We start from the raw sequence: 20,105 nt of genomic DNA, 5'->3' as shown, positions 1-20,105 counted from the left end.
TTGTGGAGTTGAGGGTTCAGAGGAGTCCAGATGGCCCACGCCTTGCTGTGGTCAGGGGAGAGGACAGTTGTTTTTGTGTTTACGAGGTTGAGATTTTGCAATTATAGTCTGACACAAACAGGCGCTTGAGGCCGTATGGGACGATTGGCTGGAGCGACAGGGTGTCGGTGTTGGTTCCCCTCTGTCAGGTCCCAGCCATCAGGGCCAGAGTGAAGCCGCTAATGACAGCATGGTGGCTGGCAGCAGGTCCTGCGCTCTGGTCTCGATCTCTATTTCCACTTTATCTTCCCTTTTTTTTTCACTCAGCCTCGCTGTCTGTGAGAAATATGTTCCCTGTGGTTTAGTGGGAGTTTTAAATGACGGCTGTCTGTCTGAGTAGGAGCAGCAGAGGGTGAGGGGGGTGAGCACGTGAGGGAAGACTTGTTCTCTTTAATTGTGTTTGCTGCTCGAACACAATTATCTCCCCCTGCGACTCTTTGATTGGGTGACTGCACTCAGGATGCGAGCGTCCTCTCGCCTCAGTGCACCGTAGTGCCTTCATTACAGGAGACTGTTTGTGCCCTCCAAAACCATCAGACGCTTTAATGACTCATTATAGGAGCATTCTGCTACGTTTCTGTGGCTTGCCGCAGTGTATCGGTGACATTTATTGTTGTCTAGAAAAGCTGAGAAAACCTTTTTTTCGAGCCCCTGAGTCTGTGCTCTGCTTTTAGCTCCATATGGAAACCTGGAAAAAGTGACATCAGGGCACCTGCTACGTAGATTTACACTGTTATAATATCACATTTAGGATTTCAACTCCCCTTTTGGCTTATTTTAGCAACAAAATGTAATCATGTCTCCCAACCCGAGCTGTGCAATTTCCACATTCACCTCTTGCCTGCGTCTCATCACATTTTCTCCTCTGCTATCAAGCCACTATCTCCTGTGATCTGCTCAAGGAGGGGAAGGTCACAGTCAAGAGAGCATAAAGCTGTCGGGTTTCTTTCTTGCCTCTTGCTTGTGTTTGACTTGGAGCAGGCTTTGTGGTTGGTCCTCTGTCTGCACTGATCACACATTGCACTGATTAAATTCCATTTAAAACACCAAAGGTGTGATTTGTAGGATTTTCACTCTGCTTCTGCTGTTAACAACCAGGCCAGCCTTTTGTCTTGAATAACATAGTTTACACATGGGGAACTGATTGCGGTGCAATTGTGCGGTTGGGTGTGTGCACTTTCTTTCCGTGCTTGAGAGATAGTGAATGTGTTTAAGGAGCATTTGGCAGTAATAGTAGGCTGTAAATCTGGTTTAAGTATTATATTTTCATGTATTGTATGTTTTTTCAGGATCCACCCCAGCATTTGTTGCGCTATTCTTAACCCAGATGCCTCTTTTAAAGTGATTTTTGGGCTGTGATGTCATTCATCATTTCAAATGAGCTGCTGAGTGACGAGCAACACCTGAAGCTCCACACAAGAGATTTTTGCCCTTTAGTAGAAAAGTTTAAGTCTCCAGAAGTTTGAGTTAAGAGTATGTTTGTTGGTGATTTGAAGACTGTGTGTGTGTGTGTGTGTGTGTGTGTGTGTGTGTGTGTGTGTGTGTGTGTGTGTGCGTGTGCGCGCGTGTGTGTGTGTGCTCAGAGAAGCCCTATTTGTGCAGCTGATTTTCCCGTGGAGTAGCTCAAGGTCAAGCACCAGAGGCCCAACAGTAGTGTCAGCATCCACATCTTTCCCTCTCTGTTCTCTCTCTCCTGTTTCTTTTCTTCAATCCAAAATGCTGCCGCCTCATCCTCGTGACCTCCTGCATTGGAGCTCAGGGTTAAAGTGCTGGGTAATCTAAAGATGGTCAAATCGTGGCCCTAATATAGCAGTAAACCAGGTGGTGAATGCACATGTTTGCTTTTTAGCCACTCAGGGCGCCTCTCTCTCTTTCTCAGCCATACACAATCTAAAGTAAACATCCTTACTTTTCCAGCTGGCCAAGCTGTGTTGCTCATCCATGCTCCACGCCTCGAGCATTTGACCTCGACCTCAAACAAAAGACAGTTGTGATCACCAGCTAACCTCAGACCTACGATAGACGTGTAACTGATCTTTCATTCTGGTCTTGATCGGAGGAGTGGCTGCCTGCTGCTCTGAGCAATGGCTGAACACATTTTGCCTTTTGAGAATTTCAGCTCAGTTGAGTGCAGCTTTGCTTTTTGCAGCTGAATTGAAGATCACTAAGCACATGTTATTCTTTTCTTCTTCTTTTTTTTTCACAGGAGACCGAGAAGGAGAGCCGCAGTGAGCGTATCCGATCTCAGATCTGGGAGTTAAGCAGCCAGCAGACACAACAAAACAGAGAGCAACAGAGAATAGGTGAGAATGAATGCGAGTACTCTTCAAAAGAGGGAAATTTTCACCGTTTTATGGTTTGTTTTTCATAAGAAAAAAAGAGAAGCTGCACAACCTCACGCTTGCAGGATATTACTTCTGTCACACTTTGGGATCACTGCCATATAGAAGTTTGTATATACTGTAAACATGCCCTAAAGGTCAAGTTTGGCCAGGCAATATCAATACAAAACCAACACTGGTCACCTCTGTTACACGTATGTGTGAATACATACGCCTCTCTTGATGCCTTTTCCTCTGGAGCGCCTGTTAAAATAGTTGGCCAAAGGAGCCATTCTCCTCATGAGGTGGTCGTCGGGAGGTCATGTTAGTTCAGCCTCTTTATGCTCCTTCATCTAACTTTATTAAGTGTTTGGGGTAACTCACAGCCACGACTTAATCTCTTTGGCTACACGCCCTTTACTTTTTCTTTTTCAAGTGTAAAGTAATTTCATTAGCCACTCTGTCAGTCCAGCCATCAATAAAGTAATATCAGTTCATGCCTTTAGGGGGAAACAAGTGTGCTACATTTGCAGCAACACTTACAGAGCTAACACGAGCAGCTTGTAAAACGTGTAAAAGTGATTGAAGTCTTGTTGCAAGCCTGTTTGTGTTTTGTCATTTTTACTTTTTTTTAATCCTAATGACCACGTATAACATTCGCTTTGTATAACTTAAGACTAAATTTAACTTTGGCCATCCTTAGCTGATTTCAGCACACATTTGGCTAACTGGAGCTTGGCCCGAGGCTCATAGTCATAATGTCATTCTGTGTGGCCTGGTCAGCCGTGGGCTTGGCTCTTGGTGTCCTTCACATGGATGAGGGGTTGGTGATGGGGTTCTGGGAAGCAACAGAGGGAAACCCAACAACCACACCTCTGCTAAATAAAGCTGATACCAGAACAGAACTGAAGCCTCCTTTACGTGGCCGTGAAACTCCCCACTGTTCTGCATTTAGCTGTGCCTTACAATTTAAGCCAGGGTGAAGCTAGGGTCAATAAAAAAAAAAGACCACCATAGAAATGTAAAGAAGAAAGGGAGCTTTTTTAAAGTGTATCAACAAAGACATGGCACATTTGTGGTTGGTGTAATACAGTGTAGGCAGGGTGGGCATGTGGTTCCTGAAGGTGTGGTTGTCTTAAGCCCTGAGCATAAACGCATAATTCTGCGTTTCACATACAAAAGAAGAAGCTTATATTTACACGCTTACGTCAGTGACCATGTGTCACTATACCGGTAAGGTTATGATTTCAAGAGTTTCTCAATGCTTTAAGTTCCCAGGGGAGAGCGAGTTCCTTTGAACGTATCTTATGCAGTTTTAAAGCTTTGAGCTGAGCGTTTTGGACATCATGATTGAGGTGATGTGGGATAGGGGTAGTTCAGACTGAGAAAGTGATCCCCATACAGTAACTTATTAATCTAAAGGTTTTGCACAAAAAATATGCTGCTTTATTGTCCTTTTGACTCTATTTGGGTCATAATTTGCAAAAAGAGCGTCATTTGCTATTCAATAGTACGTGAAGCTAACAGCTGAGACCACTAATTCCTCAGGATTTTGTGGTCTGTATACAGTGTCTGTATACAGTACACACACAGTTTCACAGATTCTGTTTGCAAACAGGTGAGTTCCTCGCTGCTGCTCATTAGAAAGAATGGACATGCTCAAAGGCACAAGCGCCCAGGTGATTTGTCTAGCTATTAGTATAAATACAAGTCCCCAGTCATTCGCTATAGTCTTTGGTCTGACCCACAAATCGCTGATTAACCGTAGTGTCACAGTACTAGTGCAAATATTGCTACAACACATGAAATCTCTGTTTGTTTGCCTGCGATCTCCTCTTTACACAATCACAAGCTGAGCAACCAAAATTGGCACACAGGTATATCTTAGGCCCCCTATATTAGATCTTATTATGTTGCCTGGCAACCACCTGCCAACGCGACAAAAAAAAAAGTAACAAATTATGAAAGCATCATCTCATTTTGCAACAATAACATCTAATTTATATCCACAAAGCTTTAATGATGCGTGATATGACCTCATCACGGTTCCTAGCAACCACCTAATAACACAGACCCCGAAGTACCGTAGCACAAGCATGTACTAGCTCTAAAAACAAGTTGCTTAATCCCACCACTGTTCGGATCATTGAAAGATTACATAGTGTTTATGTTTTTTTAACCTCTCTGTCAGTGTTGCTCTTCCATTTGGTTGCCACTGAAAGGTTTCAACAGCAACTACATGCACGGACAGACATTCATTGTTCCTGAGGATGAATCATTCAGACTCTAGTAATCCAGACTGTTTCTTTTCTTTTTCCTTTTTTTTCACCACGGTGAGGTTAAACTTGTAGATTTTAGTCAAATATCAAATCATATTGTATTACTGTGTATTGTATGAGTTGTCAGATTGAATAAAAAATACTAATAATGAAAGTCCAGAGCTGCTGGCATGGCTCCAAAATCTACAGTGGGGTTAATATTGCGGACATCTAATGTAACAATGTCTTTAAAAATACTTTGTGGCTAACAGGGCTAACCGTTGCCTTCATCAGCTTGCTACAGAAGCCTGTGTCCAGCCTGTTACACCAAATTTAAGGTTTGATTAAACCATGGAACTGCTCATGAGCAGCTGAAACGAACTCGTGTTGACCCCTTCACAGCCAGCACAAATACTGGGCAGGCTTCCTCTGGGGTCATTGCTTCACTGTCAAAGCAGTATAAAGAAAGCTCTTGGTTGTCCTTTGTTTGTGCTCCGTATATATACTGGCAGAAGGCTGTAGCTTTTTGTTGCTATTTTGAAATATATATAAAAAAAATGCAAGCCTCTCATTATGCAGTAGCAGTGGGGACTTTCCCAGAAATGGCCACACAATAGATACGACAGCTTCCCAACGGCAACGACGTGAACAATAACGTTTGCTGGAGAGCAGCAGTGTGTGTGTGTGTGTGTGTGTGTGTGTGTGTGTGTGTGTGCGCGTGTGCTGGCTCTCACTTCGGTTATTACACTTATTAAAGACCAGTAATTGAGCTTTGGTTGAGTGCATTGCGAGCTATAGACACTACTGTGTAGCGGACCATTATTTTCCTAATTGTGTGTCCCGATCACGTTTTCTATTCAGGCTGTATTACATAAGCATTCGGTCTGTTTAATCAACAGCTTGGTGCCATTTTTATCTTCTTTCATATCTGAAACAATTCACAGGATTATTTTGGGAAATTGCTTTAAAAACGATAAACTATTATTAATAAACTTATTGTGCAGAATCTACAAAGCAGTAATGAGCCGATAAAGGTCAGCTATGCTTGGTGAAGCTGTGGATGCTCAGCCGTGATTACGACTGCTCGAAAGTTGAAAGAGACTGTCGGCTGCCTCCGGTCAGACTGGAGTCCCTCTTTGATTTGGTTAGTAAATGACAGACATGCATACTTGGTGAACGCCATTTGGTTGCCAAGCTGGTGCAAACTAAGGTCAGTCAGAAGTGTTTTTAGGTCTTGCTTTGTACATGTGCTGTAGGAAGTGGATACACATCTTGGTTTTCTCTGTTTTTCTTATCTGCGGTGTGTGTGCATAACCTCAGATATTCATATAGCAGCACGGTGGGGTGTTGGAGGTAGATACCTTGTCGCAGGGGGGAGGATGCGGGCACGGCTGTGATGTTTGGAGTGTGGTTTCCTGTTCGTCTCTCTTTTTAACCCACTCTCTCCCTGACTCCTTTTTTTTAATCGCGTCCCAGATATAACTGTGCCACATGATCGCTTTCCACACTCGTGGAAAGCCTTCTTCCTACTTGACGCACATTCACCGGCCCAGTTGCAAATCTCACTCAGGAACTTGAGGCCAGTCTGGAGGAAATGTCTACATCCCTTCATGTCTCCACATGCCTGCCCTGTGATCCTGAGTGTATTTTCTAGCCTGGCCTTTCTGGGGCCCCAGTGTTGTGGAAAGATTTCATTTAACTCTCCAAAATACCCATCTACTTCTTCCATTGCCCTCTAGTGTACTAGTAATATAAGAAGAATCTAGGTAACATGTTTTTACAGCAGAGAAAACTTGAATGGTACAGAAAGTTACTTCATATATTTCATTTGTGTTTTTTATAACAGGTTCCAACTCAGGGATGGTGTTGGTTCTGGATCACCTGGTAAAGGATGATGGACCTCTGTTGATCCAGCCTCAGCGAGAAGCTGTGACCAAGGAGGCTGACCTGGTTATGTCTCACTGTCAGAGGTCAGACTCCTCCGATCTTAGCGCAGCCTCGATGCTTTCCAAGCCCAATCTGGATTCTGTGGCCTCAGAGAAAGGTCTGGGCTCAGCTTACAGAGCCCGGCTGGACTCCGGAGCCTCAGACAAGAGCCAGAGTTCCTCCCAGCGTGGTCGGCTGGACTCCGGGGCATCAGACAGAAGCATCAACTCCCAGTCCTGTGCCAGACAGAGACTGGGCTCAGATGTCTCGGATTCATGCGTCAGACCCCGTCTGGGCTCCGAGACTTCAGACAGCATCGGCCTGTTGTCAAGGAAGCGGACGGTCTCTGGCACATCTGATCAGAGTGCGAGCATGTCCTCAGAGGAGCGGGCGCCATCGGAGGAGGCGGCGGTAGCCAGGAGTGAATCGACTTGCAGCACAGATTCAGAAACTGACAGCAGAAGCCGAGGTTCAGCCGGCACCCAAGCTGAGTCTAACCAGGAGGAGCCTGATGGGGCGGTTTTATCTCGGAGAGATCCCGTAAATGGCCTGCTCAGCGGGAAAACTGACATCCAGAGGCAAAAGGTGGAGTGTGTGTGTGTGTGTGTGCATCTGTGTGTGCTTCAGGATTCAGTCATATTTATGAATTAACAACTTAAATTAAGTAATCCATGTTTTTGCACCTTTTTAAGCTACACCGCCTTGTACTCAGGCTGTCCTGGAGTCTTACGTTAATGCTTTGTGGTGCATTTGTCAGCTGTCTGTATCTTTGAGCCCGCTGAACACCGAGCGACACACGCCGTATATCGTGACTGCGCCACTAGAGTGGGGTGCTGAGCTGCATAGCCAAACTGAAGCGCACAAACCGTCCGAGCGCTCCTTTTTTCTTTCCTTCCACGTCATTATTCTTGACACGAAAGCCGACACTTCATTGTTCAGTGACACCCAGGTCACATCGGCATCCATAAACACTCCACTTCGAACTCCCGCTGGATGTTGTTTGACTTTTGTTACTTGGTTACACAAACAAACTGTGCACCTGACTTGTCTCTGTTTCACCTCAGCGGCGCTTCGGCCTCACCTGGTGTCAGAGAGGAGTACACAGCGTTAAAGGCCAAACATTCCCTCTCTCTCTGTTTTTCTGCACTGACTCTGTTAAACTGTTAAAAGCAAGATTTTCCCATCTTCACATGGAGCGGGAGGGGGGCTACGGTGACCATGACGCCATCGTGTCGCTCCGCTTAATGTGTTTACTCAAGACTGGCCCCAAACTTTTTTTATTGTTCCCCGTGCTATACAAGCTGATCCTCAGGCTCCTCGCAGTAATGTAAACACTCTGGGATCCATCGTGGCCACAGTGCCAAAAAAAGAACAGATGCTCACATCTTCATGCCGAGTACAATGTTACATAATGAAAACACCACCAGTCGATTCTGTATTTAGGACTGTGTAGGTCAGGAGTCCCCATAGCCGCCCATGTAGTCTTCATGAATGTGTATTTTTCGCTCTGCACGTTGACCTCTGCTCTCCTCTTCTTCCTGTACTAATTGTTCTGTTGTGTTTTTGTTTTTTCCTGTGTTTAGATAACTGTGGGCAGCGACCTGTCCCGCTCTTATGGCAAAGCGAGGGATTCTGGTAAGAGTCCTGCTCTGATGTATAAATAGAAAGCCTGTCAATATCAAGCTAGATCATCTTTTTGAGATACTTATCAAGGAAAACCTTTAAACATTCATCTTTACATTTTCTTGAATACATCTGGAGAAATTCTCATTGAAATTATTGCTAGATCAGTTCTGAGAATTATGTAGGGGCTGTTAGGTTGACCATAAAGGAATGGACGGCTGGGATGGGAGCATTTTGTTAATGCACCATATCTTCAGCGCTCTCTCCTAGATCTCATGTCATCTCATGTCCTACAAGCTGTACTATAAATTTGTTTTCCTCTTAAGTGTCACATCTTGTTTTATCTTTGTTAGGATGACCCCAGTAAATATCATCTACTCTAATCCTTAGAATATCCCAAACCATGAGCGTTGTACACATCACCTCTAAGTGGGAGAAACATTCCCTGAAAAGTCCAAAAATATAGGAACTATGAGAGGGTGAAGCACAAGTTAAGTCAAGTAAAACAAGGGGCTGGAACAAAGGCTAAAAATGAGGGAAGAAAAGAGGAATAGGATTTGTAGAAAGCTTTTGAGGTGAAGGAGGGGATTACAAGAGCAATAAGTTGTAACGGTGCTAAATTCAGCCTGGGCAGTGGAGGAGATCCTGGTTACTTATCTCTCCTGTACTGAGCTGTCTCTTTCTTTGATTTAAACTCCCCTCTTTCATTCTGTCTTCACAGCACCCGAGAAGAAAGCTGTTATATCGGAGCAGTTAAGTCGCAGCACCTCTGTTCGTGATCGAATGCGCAAGTTTGCAGAACTTGAACAGAGTTCAAATGTCTCATCTTTAAAGAAAACTCCTTTGAGGAATGGTTCCTTCTCCAGCAGCACTGGCCATGCAAATGTCTCCAGAGCTACCGAGCTGTTTACACACTCAGCAGCATCCCTCAGCACATCTGGAGACAGGCCAGCACGGTCACGTGTGGGCTCTGCATCTGCATCCGTGAGTCAGGCCGCGCCTCAGCCAAGAGGCGTGGCTAACAAGTCTCTGTCTTCAGCTGACCAATCGCAGAGCTCCATGGGTGGGATGGGACATCCAGCTCAAAAAGATGCGCACGCCTCCGATAAGTCAAAGGAAGACGGGACCCCAGGGATAGCAGCTGGAGAAAAGGTCAACCAGGGAGAGGCAGATCCAGACATGAAGACCTTCCTCACCATTGAGATCAAGGATGGGCGCACCACCACTTCCTCCTCATCAACCACCAGTAGAGGCAACATTATACCCATCACCCACATGACCCCACGCATCACTCCTAATGCCCTGGTGGGGCAAAGGCAAGGTAGGAGCATCAACCTGGAGCTCACTAAGTCCTTAAATGGTCACCAGGAGCAGCAATGGTTGACATAGTGTAGTGTAGAGATTTTACTCTGAGCTATCGCACACTAGTGTTTTTGTTTGGACTCATTAAGGTTGCCAAGCTGCAGCCCACATTGTTTCTAATGGACTATATGTCTTTTCTTCCAAATGTCAGCATTAATATCAGCCGCTACAAGGAGTAATCAGATTGAAGGAATAAGGTCACAAGTGGGATAATGTCAAGGGGGGTTTTGTGCTTCTGAAGAAGCACATGGATGAGTGGGGATAGATGTTAGAGCTGAGTGTATAAACGGCACGGTCGCACTGAATGGTATTTGTTAGAGCGTGGGCATGTCGGGAGTACGGCGCTGTGGGGTCAACAGAAGAGAACAAACTTGGACAAGAGAAACAGCAACTGGTTGTCTCAGACGAAACTCAATGGGAATATTGTTACAGTGCAAATGAATGAGCCTGCCTGCCCACACAGTACAGGCCTTTGTGTGTCATATTCTGTAGTTATTGTCTGCAACACACTTACTTTTTACAGTCAGTCGTTTGAGTGTGAATTTTAAAATGAGAGAAAAATGCCATCAGAGAGGGAGCACATTCACTTTGAATGTGGCTCAACATCTTGATAGTACACCCAGGACAGTATGTCATGATGTAACAGAGACGAATTATCTGCATGATAGAAAAACATGTCTGGCATCAACTCAGCGCTTTACAGAAGCGCGAGCGCTATGGCTGCTGTTACAGTCTGTCCAAACAAAGATGTCTAAAGCTTCAGCTCTTCTCAGCAACCGGCATCTAAAACCCAAACAGTTTATTTTAAACTCAGTCTGAACACGTGCGATTGCAGCCTGCTCACCACTTACAGCTCCCTCGTACTCCGAGAGCCGCGCTGTGCTCTGTCACGAGCCTCGCACGGCTCTTTTTCATGTCATGTTCGCTTTAATGTTTTTAGGCTCCTTTTTTGGAATCCTGCCCGTCCTGCTCTGAGTAACAGCAGCCTGTTAATGTGTCTCCAGTTTCCTGCAAAAGCACTGCAAACTCTCTTAAATGTAGACCGAGCTTTGCTGGTTTGCATCAGTCCTTTATTTTATGATATAGCTTTCATGTGTGTGTGTCTGGATGTGGGAGGAAGCGGGTCACATAGAAATGTGCACACCAGGCCAGTGAAGAAGTGCTTATGTTAAAGGTGGCGCTATCAAAATTTTCTCACTCTTCAGTCATTAGACTTATGTGCTGTGTATGACACTGTAGTGGTGTGTGTTTGTTTTCACCCCAGCTTAAGGTCTTATATTTTTTAAATCTTTGTTTCTCTGTCTGTTTCAGAGTTGACCCTCGGCCTAAGAGCCACACCATTTAAGATCTCTTCCTCCAGCTTCTCCTCTGGACCCTCCATCAAGGTACAAACTGCCTTACAAAATGGTTTTGACAAATGGTCACAACATTGTGGCTACACATAAACCTGACAGATCTTATCAAGCTTGTGTAACAGGCTTGATAAGATCTGCTATTAATTTATAGTTTGAGCTTTTTTTCATCTTCTGTTTTATTTCCAGCTGACCCAGTTAAATTGCACTGTTTCTGCTGCGTTTCTGTCACAACAATCACCTATAAGGTCTGAAAAGCTAGAGAGCCGGGGGAGTGAAGGACACCGAGTGTGAGAAAAGGAGGGAGAGGAGGGAAGAACAGTGTTTATCAAACACAGAGCGGGTAGCCAGTCACATCTGCCCTTGTAGGGTATATGAAAGAGAGAAGGAGAGAGAGAGAGAGAAAGAGGGAGGGAGGGAGGTGTTCTGGGTATTCCCGGTTTTCTCTGTAGGTCATGCACGCTGAAAATTATCCAGGAAATGTTTCCTAAATACACCTCCAGTGCTGTGCAAAAATGTTGAACTACCCCTCATTTCCTTTTTGTAATTTTTAAAAAACTCATCTTCAGCAGTATTTCTTCTAGAGGTTTTTTAAAGTTTTCCCTGGACATTGGCTACTTTTTCACTAATAAGATACCTTTATTAGTCCCACAAGGGGAAATTTCATGTTAAGGCTGCCGACCTATTGCACGCAATGGCGGCGCCATAGTTATAAGGCGCCATAATTATAAGGCCTTGTAAACATTCAAAGGAACATTTTTTTTTTGCTTTTTAAGCCAGTTAATGCTGACCTATGAGTCGTTCAAGCATGAAACAACACGTAACTCAAGAGATCAACCTGTGTTGTATCTAGACAACTTAGCAAAGAACATTTCTTTACTAAAAATGCCAAAGATAATACAGTTTGACGGATATCAAATTATATTTTTTTCATCAACATGATTCTAAAAGCGCTATTAGCTGAAAACTTGGACTATCTCATCCTGGTGTACAGTGTCTCTCTTATCTTATCTTATCTCTTAAAAAACTGAGAAAACTGAACAAGTGGAGGAGAAAACTGGAAGTCTTGGGCCTAAAAAAAAAACCCATTACAGCACTATCTGAAAGTCATTCCCTTACAAAATTGGAAAGAATCCAGGAAAAACCTGACACGGGACCTGAGCAATACTAGCCCATCAGCTGATCGATCTACTGTGTCCCAAAGCTGCACTGCGCCCATTTCCCATTTTCCTAGCAAAACATAAAGAAATGAGGTGTGGATCAGGCCATTTGCACAGTGCTGCATGTGCACACACTGCACTGATTGGGTGGATTGGTCTTTCCATAGGATTGGAAAGTTACAGCAGTCAAAGATCACCAAACTATAACCTCTGAGGTCTGGGAGAACAGATAAACTCCCATTTGCCTCATTTCTTAAATCCTTCACTCTCCTATGAAAGGAAGTATCCTAGTTAATGGAGAGTGGGTGATTGAGAGAGGAAAGGGACAACAAACAATGTTCTGTTTACTCTTTAAGGGCTTTGTGTCCCCCCTCCCCCCATGTGTTGAGCGCAGTGGTAATCTGATTATGAGATTTGAGAGTAGGTTAATTAGGGCTGGGAAGAGGGTCCGCAAGGCTGTGCCTGTGGACCCTCCTTTCAGCATAACGGCTTTCTTACAAACGACAGATTTTGCATGAAGAAGATAAATCTTCTGCAAGATGTGAGGTTTATCCTAGCATGCAGGTAATGTCTTTAAGTGCAGCTGTGCATAGGATTACTTCTAAACATTTACCAGACAACAACTGTGCTATCTGTAACTGTTGAGGTTGGTGGATCAGCAATGGGCTCCAGCGACACAGCACAGATATGACTGCATGCTGGCAGCAGCAGGCATTGGTTTACAACATCCAGACAGCTGCATCGTAGTTGTATAAGTTTAACGTAAACACCTTCAGTGAGAAAGCGCAGAGCTGCATTAAGTCTGCTGCTGCGATTTCAACAGCTTCTGCTCACCATCGAAGACTGAGCCTCAGTCACCACGCTAATGAGACTGTGAAAAACAACAGACACCGTTGGTTAAGCTGAGCTCAGAGGTTGGTGGGTTGGTTCAGGCAGATGCAGAGCCCACCTGTTGCCTGACTTTCTCTGGTTTAGCTTGTGTGTGTGTGTGTGTGTGTGTGTGTGTGTGTGTGTGTGTGTGTGTGTGTGTGTGTGTGTGTGTGTGTGTGTGTGTGTGTACGGGTTCGTACTATCCTGGTGGGGACCAAAATCTGACTTTTACTATCCTGGTGGGGACTTTCTGCACCGTGGGGACCAAAATCCAGGTCCCCTCGGGGTTGAAAGCAATTTTCACACTCAAAATGCGGTTTTACTGTCAGGGTTACAATTAGGTTATGGTTAGGTTTAGGGTAAGGGTTAGGGTTAGGCATTCATTTTTAATGGTTAGGGTTAGGGTAAGGGGCTAGGGAAAGCATTATGTCAATGGGATGTCCCCACGAGGATAGCAAACCAGACATCAGTGTGTGTGTGTGTGTGTAAGAGAGAGAGTAGGTGACATGTCAGGAGGATTGACCTTAAAGAAGCTTACCCACATACCCTTTTCACATTAGTGACTATAAGAGAGTGCACAGGATGGCATGCTTTTGAATAAACTCTTCCTGTTTAGTGATGTTAATTGACCAGAGTGGTTTTGAGATGAAACTCTGATCTGTTTGGGTGGTCTGGCCTTCACTTTGGTGGTCTAACCTGAGCACTTGCAATTTATTTCTATCCCAATAAAAGACGCTGATAGCATCGGCTTTTTTTTTCTAGACGATCACTTTTAAATCAGGAACCATTTGAGAGACCGGATCAGATCATATTAACAATGAAAAAGTCCAAATACTGAGTGACTTGTAGTTTTTTATTTCGGCTAAGTGCTCGCAGTGTTTCATTACAATGAGAGTTCGTTTTAGGTGGTGGCTAATTAATGTTGGCTTCTGCTCTAAGTGATCGCAGCTGCTCCTGCCTGTTTTGTCCGCTGTCTGTCCATGCTGATCGCTGGCCTTGAACCCAAGTACAGATGATGCCTTAGCTTTATAACCATGGTGATGACAGGACAGTTGGCCTTTCCAAAAGTCGCAGAGATTATTTCAAAGCTCTTGGTCACGCTGGTGGTGCTGCCGCATGAACGTGGACATCTAAGCTCAAAGTCAGTGGCAGATTGTCTCGCTGTCACACAGAGGGATGAAAACTCTATTGTTAGCATGCTGCCGATCCATGACGCATGCTGGGTACACAACCGGTTCATGTGTGTCACAGATTTAAGCTTGGTTCACAGACCGGAGGGTAAAGGCTCGAGATGTACTTAATTAATAGAGTAGAGCGATGTCCTCCATGGGTTTGGCTATTGTTCCTGTTGCCGCTAAGCATTTGTATTCACTCTTCGAGCCCACGTCATTCTCATTTGCTTATCTTTAAATTTCAGAGACTGTTGCACTTTGTCAAATTTCTCCCCAGTTCCAGTCCTCATTTTAATCCTAGATTGATGCACTTTACTTTCCTTCTTTATGTTTGTCATCAATGATAACAATCATTGATGACAATCATGAAATGCTTCTTGTTCACACTGTGTTCATAGATGCAGAATGCACGGTACTATTTGATTTCTATACTGTGGTGCAGCAAAACATCTTTGAGTATCTCACTCAATTTGAAGACGGTACACAGACCTATGTGATCTTAAGAAGTTTTAATTTAACACAGAAGTACTTGACATCAGCACTGGCTGATTTGACTTTACCCTTGAACGAAATTTTGGAATTGCTGTCCTTCCTAACATCCTTGCCCAGAGCTCTGAAAACTGGGCTTTACTTCATATCCACAGCATGTCTGGTTTTCTCATGGATCTAAATTCTTTGCCCTCTTCCCAAATCTGGAGGTATATCTTGAATGGTAATCATGCAAAATGGCTGAGCTGATGAATCAGGTTGTATTTTGTTAGAAAGCCTTTAGTACAGGAGGTGTACAACCAGTGTGCAACTTTTTCACCTCAGCCCAGGCCTAGAGCCACATCTAAATGCCTGCTCCCTGCCAGTGGAGGTGTGAAGGACGTGCTTTAGATAAAAGGAAAGTTGAACTGGGAGGTGTGAGTTTCCTGACTTGTGGTCACTACAATTCCCCCTCTGGCCTCCCCCAGTGCCCCAGATCTAACCAGCTCAGTGGAATAATAGCGGGGCAGGAGATAAATATACACGCCCAGGGCACCTAGAAATAAGTAGGTGTGGGCTGCCTGGGAAACGGGATTCACTGCATACTCATTGGTTGCAGGGGGGATTTGCTGGGGGTATAAAGGTCATGCATTGTTTTCTGAGAGGACACTTCTATTCTCACTGAGGCATAGGACACAGCCCTGATCTGACACCGCAGGATAAACTTTTTGGAAACTTGTGTGTATTTCAGCAAAGAGGACATTGGCCAGTGTGAGTTACATTCTGTCTGGCCATGCCTGGAGTGAACCTGGACTTCCTCCCAGCCTCTCAGTCTCCTGAGGCTTTGGGAAGCCCAGACAGTGCTTGTGCTGAGTCTGGCCTCGAAGAAGTAATTGGGGACCTGCTTGCTCAGGATGAAGCTGAGGATGAAGAGGAGCAATTTGGTGTGAAGAAATTTGAGGCAACATTGCGCTGTGCCGTGGGGGAGATCCACAGTGACCTGCAAGCCTTTGGGAAGCGAGTGGATGCCCGGCTGGATGAGGCTGCGGCTGAGGTGGCTCCTCTGGCTGAGACAATTTCCAGGTTGCAGGAGGAGAACCTGAGACTGAGGATTCAGCAGGAAAGGCTGATGAGGCAAGTTGAGGCCCTGTGTCAGGTGATGGGGCTACCTGATCCATCAATGCATGAACTTTACAGCAAAGACTGCTCCAGTTTAATTTCTAATAAAAGCAAAACTTCATCCGGTGGTGCTCCATCCTGCATGCAGGAGACTGGGTCTGAAAAACTCCAGGATACTTCCAGCTGCACTCCCCAACACTCTCTTTCCAGTGCACCTCAGGAAACCCAAGCACACTGTCTCCTCCATAGTCAGTTAAGTGTACCCCAGGAGCCTCTAACGCCTATCCAGGACTCAGTCTCTGTGTCTCCCAGGACAAACGCACCTTCACCGGCCCCTCACCCACCAACCTTTGCTACGTGCCGCTCCCTCTCTGCTCCCTCTCTGATGGCAAACATTTCTCTCTGCAACAGCATGGTACTGCTCTGTTAATGATTCTGATCATGATCCCTTTAATTCAGATAAGCCACTTGAAGAATGGGACTGTCTTTTTGTGCCAGTGTTGCCAATACCTGCGGATCAGCAGACCATTAATTTAATGTGCCGCAGCAGCGATCCCGTGTTCAAACCACATACTCTCTCTGGTCACCTCTTTCAAATCTCTCAGTAAGCTTGACCGTCTCAGCTGACCGTCTCAGCTGCCACAGAGTTCTGACAGATTGTGTTTATGTGAAGGACTCCACCGCAGTCTGTCACAGAGGTATTCCTGTGCTGTAACACCATGCGTCTCTAATTGTGTCCCGGTTCGCGTTCATGGATGCCTGCAAGTGTTCTGTTGAGTGGATGCACTTCCCAGCGGAGGGAAGCATGATTACATTTAGCAGCAGCCTTTTAGTTTGCCATCTGCAGATTGTGTGCCGTGCTCACTTTGGCAGGCATAAAATAGAATTGAACGTTTGAAGTCTTGCTTTGGCTTTTTTTTTTCTTTTCATTTATAAAGTTGCAATCTCGAGTTAGAAAGAAAATGCAGGGAAGGAAAGCAGGTCCGGCAAAGCCACTGAAGGCGTTTTTAACTCATGTGGCACAGTGTGTGGCATGTACATTCATGTTTTTCAGAAAGGAGCCTAGTATCAAGACGTCAGGTTAGAAAAGACTGAAAGGCTCTGATTAGATGTGGTCCTCATCTTGAGGCTTGTTTGCTTTTGCAACTGTGTAACATACCCTCTGTGTGTGCACTTGTAACTTTTCCAGGGATATTGGGAATTTGCAGCATGAGATTCAGTTATTGAACCATGCAGAGTCTAATCTTGTGGAGGCAGCTGGGACCGCCAATCAACTACTTTAAGTCAAGGTGACTGGTTTCTATTAAGTGGTAATCCTTTCAGCAGACCGATGTGATAATGAGGGGTGATCTTATCTGACGGTGTCTTTGCCCAGTTTGAGCTTGTTTTGGCATTTTTTCTATTTATACTTTTTCACCTGGAACTGGTCAAAGCAGTCTCCCATCACAGAAAAAAACCTATCAAAACAGGCTTTTTTTTTAAATTCCACAATGACTTGGATGTTTATAGGTACACTTAGGCTTAGTTATACATGACTCGACCACAAAGGTTATCGGGGAGCTTCTCACCCCGTGTGCATTCCCCTTGTGGCCTGACTCAGAGACTTTGTCTGGCTGCATTGCCTCCCAGAACATTCTTCATCGGTCGCGGGCCTCTCAGTCCAGCCTGTCCCATGGGTCAGAACTCTGTGTCCAGAAAAGACTTGAAAACCAGGGGCCACCTTTGATCACCCAGTTCTGTGGCTGAGCTGGGCATTGTCCCTCCCTGCTGAGACCTGGTTTGGCTGGGGGACTTCAGTGGGCAGGACTAGGCGGCTGTGGATACAGATGGGACCAGCTGCCTGAGCTATATCTGGACCCAGAGTCGTTTACAGCAAAAGCATTGAGGCCACAGCTAGAACATATAGTCTGCCACAGGCATTCGGCACCATATGAACATGTAAAAGGAATTTTCTATAGGATTCATGGTAACTCTTAATAATGCAACACATTCCCACGTTCCTCAGCTCTGCTCCTCAGCCCTTAGGAGATATTTTTCCTCTGGACTTTTTTATATAGTAATGCGTTGTTTTACAGTGAGAGTAAAGTATTGCACCTGTCACATAAACTCTGGGGTTGGCAGCAGTGTTGTATGATTAAGAAAAATCCATGTGTCAGCAGCACTCCATAAACTAGTGAACAGTAACTTGGCAGGGTTTCTTTTAGCCTCGTGTGCTTATTGTCACTCCCTCGCAGATCATCCCGCTGGAGCAGGTCTAGAGACAAGGAAGTTATTACTGGACAGGAAGCGTCAGACGTACTGTCGCTGCGATGTGTTAGAGCAGCCGTCGGCTTGTTCTGATTACATCTTAAATGTCAGCCACTTTCAAATAAGTTTTCTTTTTTACCCTCCTTCATTTTGGTTTTGGCTCTGGTTTAAGAAGTGTCCTTCCAGTAGCTCACTGATTTCCAACTAAGGTCACGGTTTTCTTTGCAGTCTATGATAATAAATGTGCTCCTGTTCACGCTCTGTGTTGTGTTACTGTGTTCGTTTTGCGCGCAGATGGAAACGGGGCCCGTCGTCGCTTCTGAGCCGGTGTTTTCCGCTGTCTCGTCTGTCCAGCGTCACGTCCCAGTCATTCCCAATGGCTCTGGCGCTCAGACCAAACCTGCTGAATGCTCCGGGAAACTGACGGCTGAAAAGCTGGCTGCGATCGAGGATGAAGAGCTCCTTGACAAAATGGTACGTCACGCCGGAGCCATAATTCTGAATGATTTAAGTTATTATTTAGATAAAAGTGGTGTTTTGATTCAGGCATGTGGAAAGTTTGTGCGTTGACACTAAACCTTGTCACAGCTCTGCATTGTGTGCGTGCAGATTTGTACCGTAGAAAGTACCAATTGGGCAGATTTGCATAGAACGACCCCTCATATTTCCATCCCCTCTTTCACAGCTCGATGAGTCAAAAGACTTTGAGGAGAGGAAGATGATCCGCGCAGCCATGAGAGACCTCCGTAAAAGAAAGAGAGGTAACACCATGCATCTTACTGTTACTCCAAACTGCATGAAGGCTTTCTTTTTAGATATTCAAAAGCAATCAGGCCTGATGATTTCTAATTTTCATCTACTTTTTTGTTATTGTTTATACCTTATCTTGACACGTAATTGCCTTTAATTCTGCCCTCAGAGGCCATGCTGGGATGTACTCAAGAGGAAATGGGTAGGACAGGTGGTGTGCAGTGTGCAATAACAATTTATACTTGCCTGTGTTTGCCTTTTTGTGTGCACACACCCTGTCATTGTGAGACCACAACAATTTTAATCTTAGATGTGGTTTGTGATGGAGGATATTATGACATTTTTTGGTATCGTGCATGCATCCTGTGTTTTGTTTTTGGGTTTTTTAATGTGTTAAACACTCACCCTACAACAGTTAAGATCTGTTTTTCTGCGGGCACTCACCACGTGGTTTCATTAAGCACCTGCTAATGATGAGCTCAGATTTAGAGTGGATGCGTCAGTGGATTCGGTGGAAATGAGCATGCAAAGGGTCCAAGAGGGCCTCGGTGATCTAGATATTAGACACAATTTAAGTTAGTAAATCATTAATACTGTGCAGTATGTGTAAATGCATGCATGTTTTCTGAGAAAAACTACAGCCACCAGTGCAGGTACCAGCGTTTTCGACATCGCGGTGTGTATTTGCTCTCTGTGGTCTGTGGTGTTTGTGCAGAACATCTTATTTGACAGCTTTGGCTTGGCTGTTAAGACTCCCACCTGTGGGTGTTTGTGTGCTCAGAAACCCTTCACAGTCCCGTGGAAAGAATTCTCAAACATATTGCCTCAAATCTGGAAGGCCTCACTTAATCCAACTTTGTGGCAGTCAGATGAGGTGCTGTCAGCTTATTTAGGACCTCTTGTCCTCCTTCTCCTCCTCCTCTTTTTCCACTGACATCATCTCTCCACCATTCCCGTCTCCTCTCCTCCACTCCAGACCAGAGAGAAAAGGAGCGCGAAACCCGCCTGCAGGAGCTCCGGCAGCAGAGAGAAGACCGGGTGCAGAAAGGTCGTGCCGGGGTTGGAGCGGGAGAGGTGGTCACGAGCAAGGTGGAGAAGTCGGCAGATGGGTCAGCCGTCGGCCAAATCACCAAAACGAACCGCTTTGCTCAGTCTGGTAGTCTCTAATCTTTCTTGAAGCAGCATTTAACTGAAGTAAAACCAAAACAATAAAACCAATCTATAAACATTCAAAACAAAGACATTAGCTTGAAAGTAAAAAGAGTAAAATTGTGTTGCATCAAAAAAAATTGATTATAAAGACAGAGATGGGAAGAATTTTATAAAGAATGGTCAATTTAAAAAATTTTTTGTGTGTTTTCAGATGATGGGAGCAAATCAACACGCAGTACTATTGTCGAGTCCAGTTATGTGCAGAAAACAGACAGTGAGTTTTGCT

General features: G+C 44.9%; 1 protein-coding gene across 5 annotated transcripts in view; it reads left to right on the top strand.

Annotated features, from left to right (window-relative positions):
- The window catches only part of smtnb (smoothelin b), a 51,721-nt gene that overhangs the window by 26,559 nt on the left and 5,057 nt on the right, over positions 1 to 20,105 (top strand). For all 5 annotated transcript variants that reach the window (XM_063490707.1, XM_063490709.1, XM_063490705.1 and 2 more), the window contains 9 exons: positions 2,246 to 2,342; positions 6,465 to 7,129; positions 8,128 to 8,179; positions 8,889 to 9,488; positions 10,841 to 10,914; positions 18,212 to 18,391; positions 18,603 to 18,678; positions 19,644 to 19,823; positions 20,031 to 20,093. In XM_063490707.1, the coding sequence (XP_063346777.1) occupies positions 2,246 to 2,342; positions 6,465 to 7,129; positions 8,128 to 8,179; positions 8,889 to 9,488; positions 10,841 to 10,914; positions 18,212 to 18,391; positions 18,603 to 18,678; positions 19,644 to 19,823; positions 20,031 to 20,093 (1,987 nt within the window). The remainder of the gene's footprint in view (positions 1 to 2,245; positions 2,343 to 6,464; positions 7,130 to 8,127; positions 8,180 to 8,888; positions 9,489 to 10,840; positions 10,915 to 18,211; positions 18,392 to 18,602; positions 18,679 to 19,643; positions 19,824 to 20,030; positions 20,094 to 20,105) is intronic.

This window comes from Pelmatolapia mariae, linkage group LG12 (assembly GCF_036321145.2).
Source record: "Pelmatolapia mariae isolate MD_Pm_ZW linkage group LG12, Pm_UMD_F_2, whole genome shotgun sequence".
Lineage (NCBI taxonomy): Eukaryota > Metazoa > Chordata > Actinopteri > Cichliformes > Cichlidae > Pelmatolapia > Pelmatolapia mariae.
This window is presented reverse-complemented; position numbering and strand designations above follow the sequence as displayed.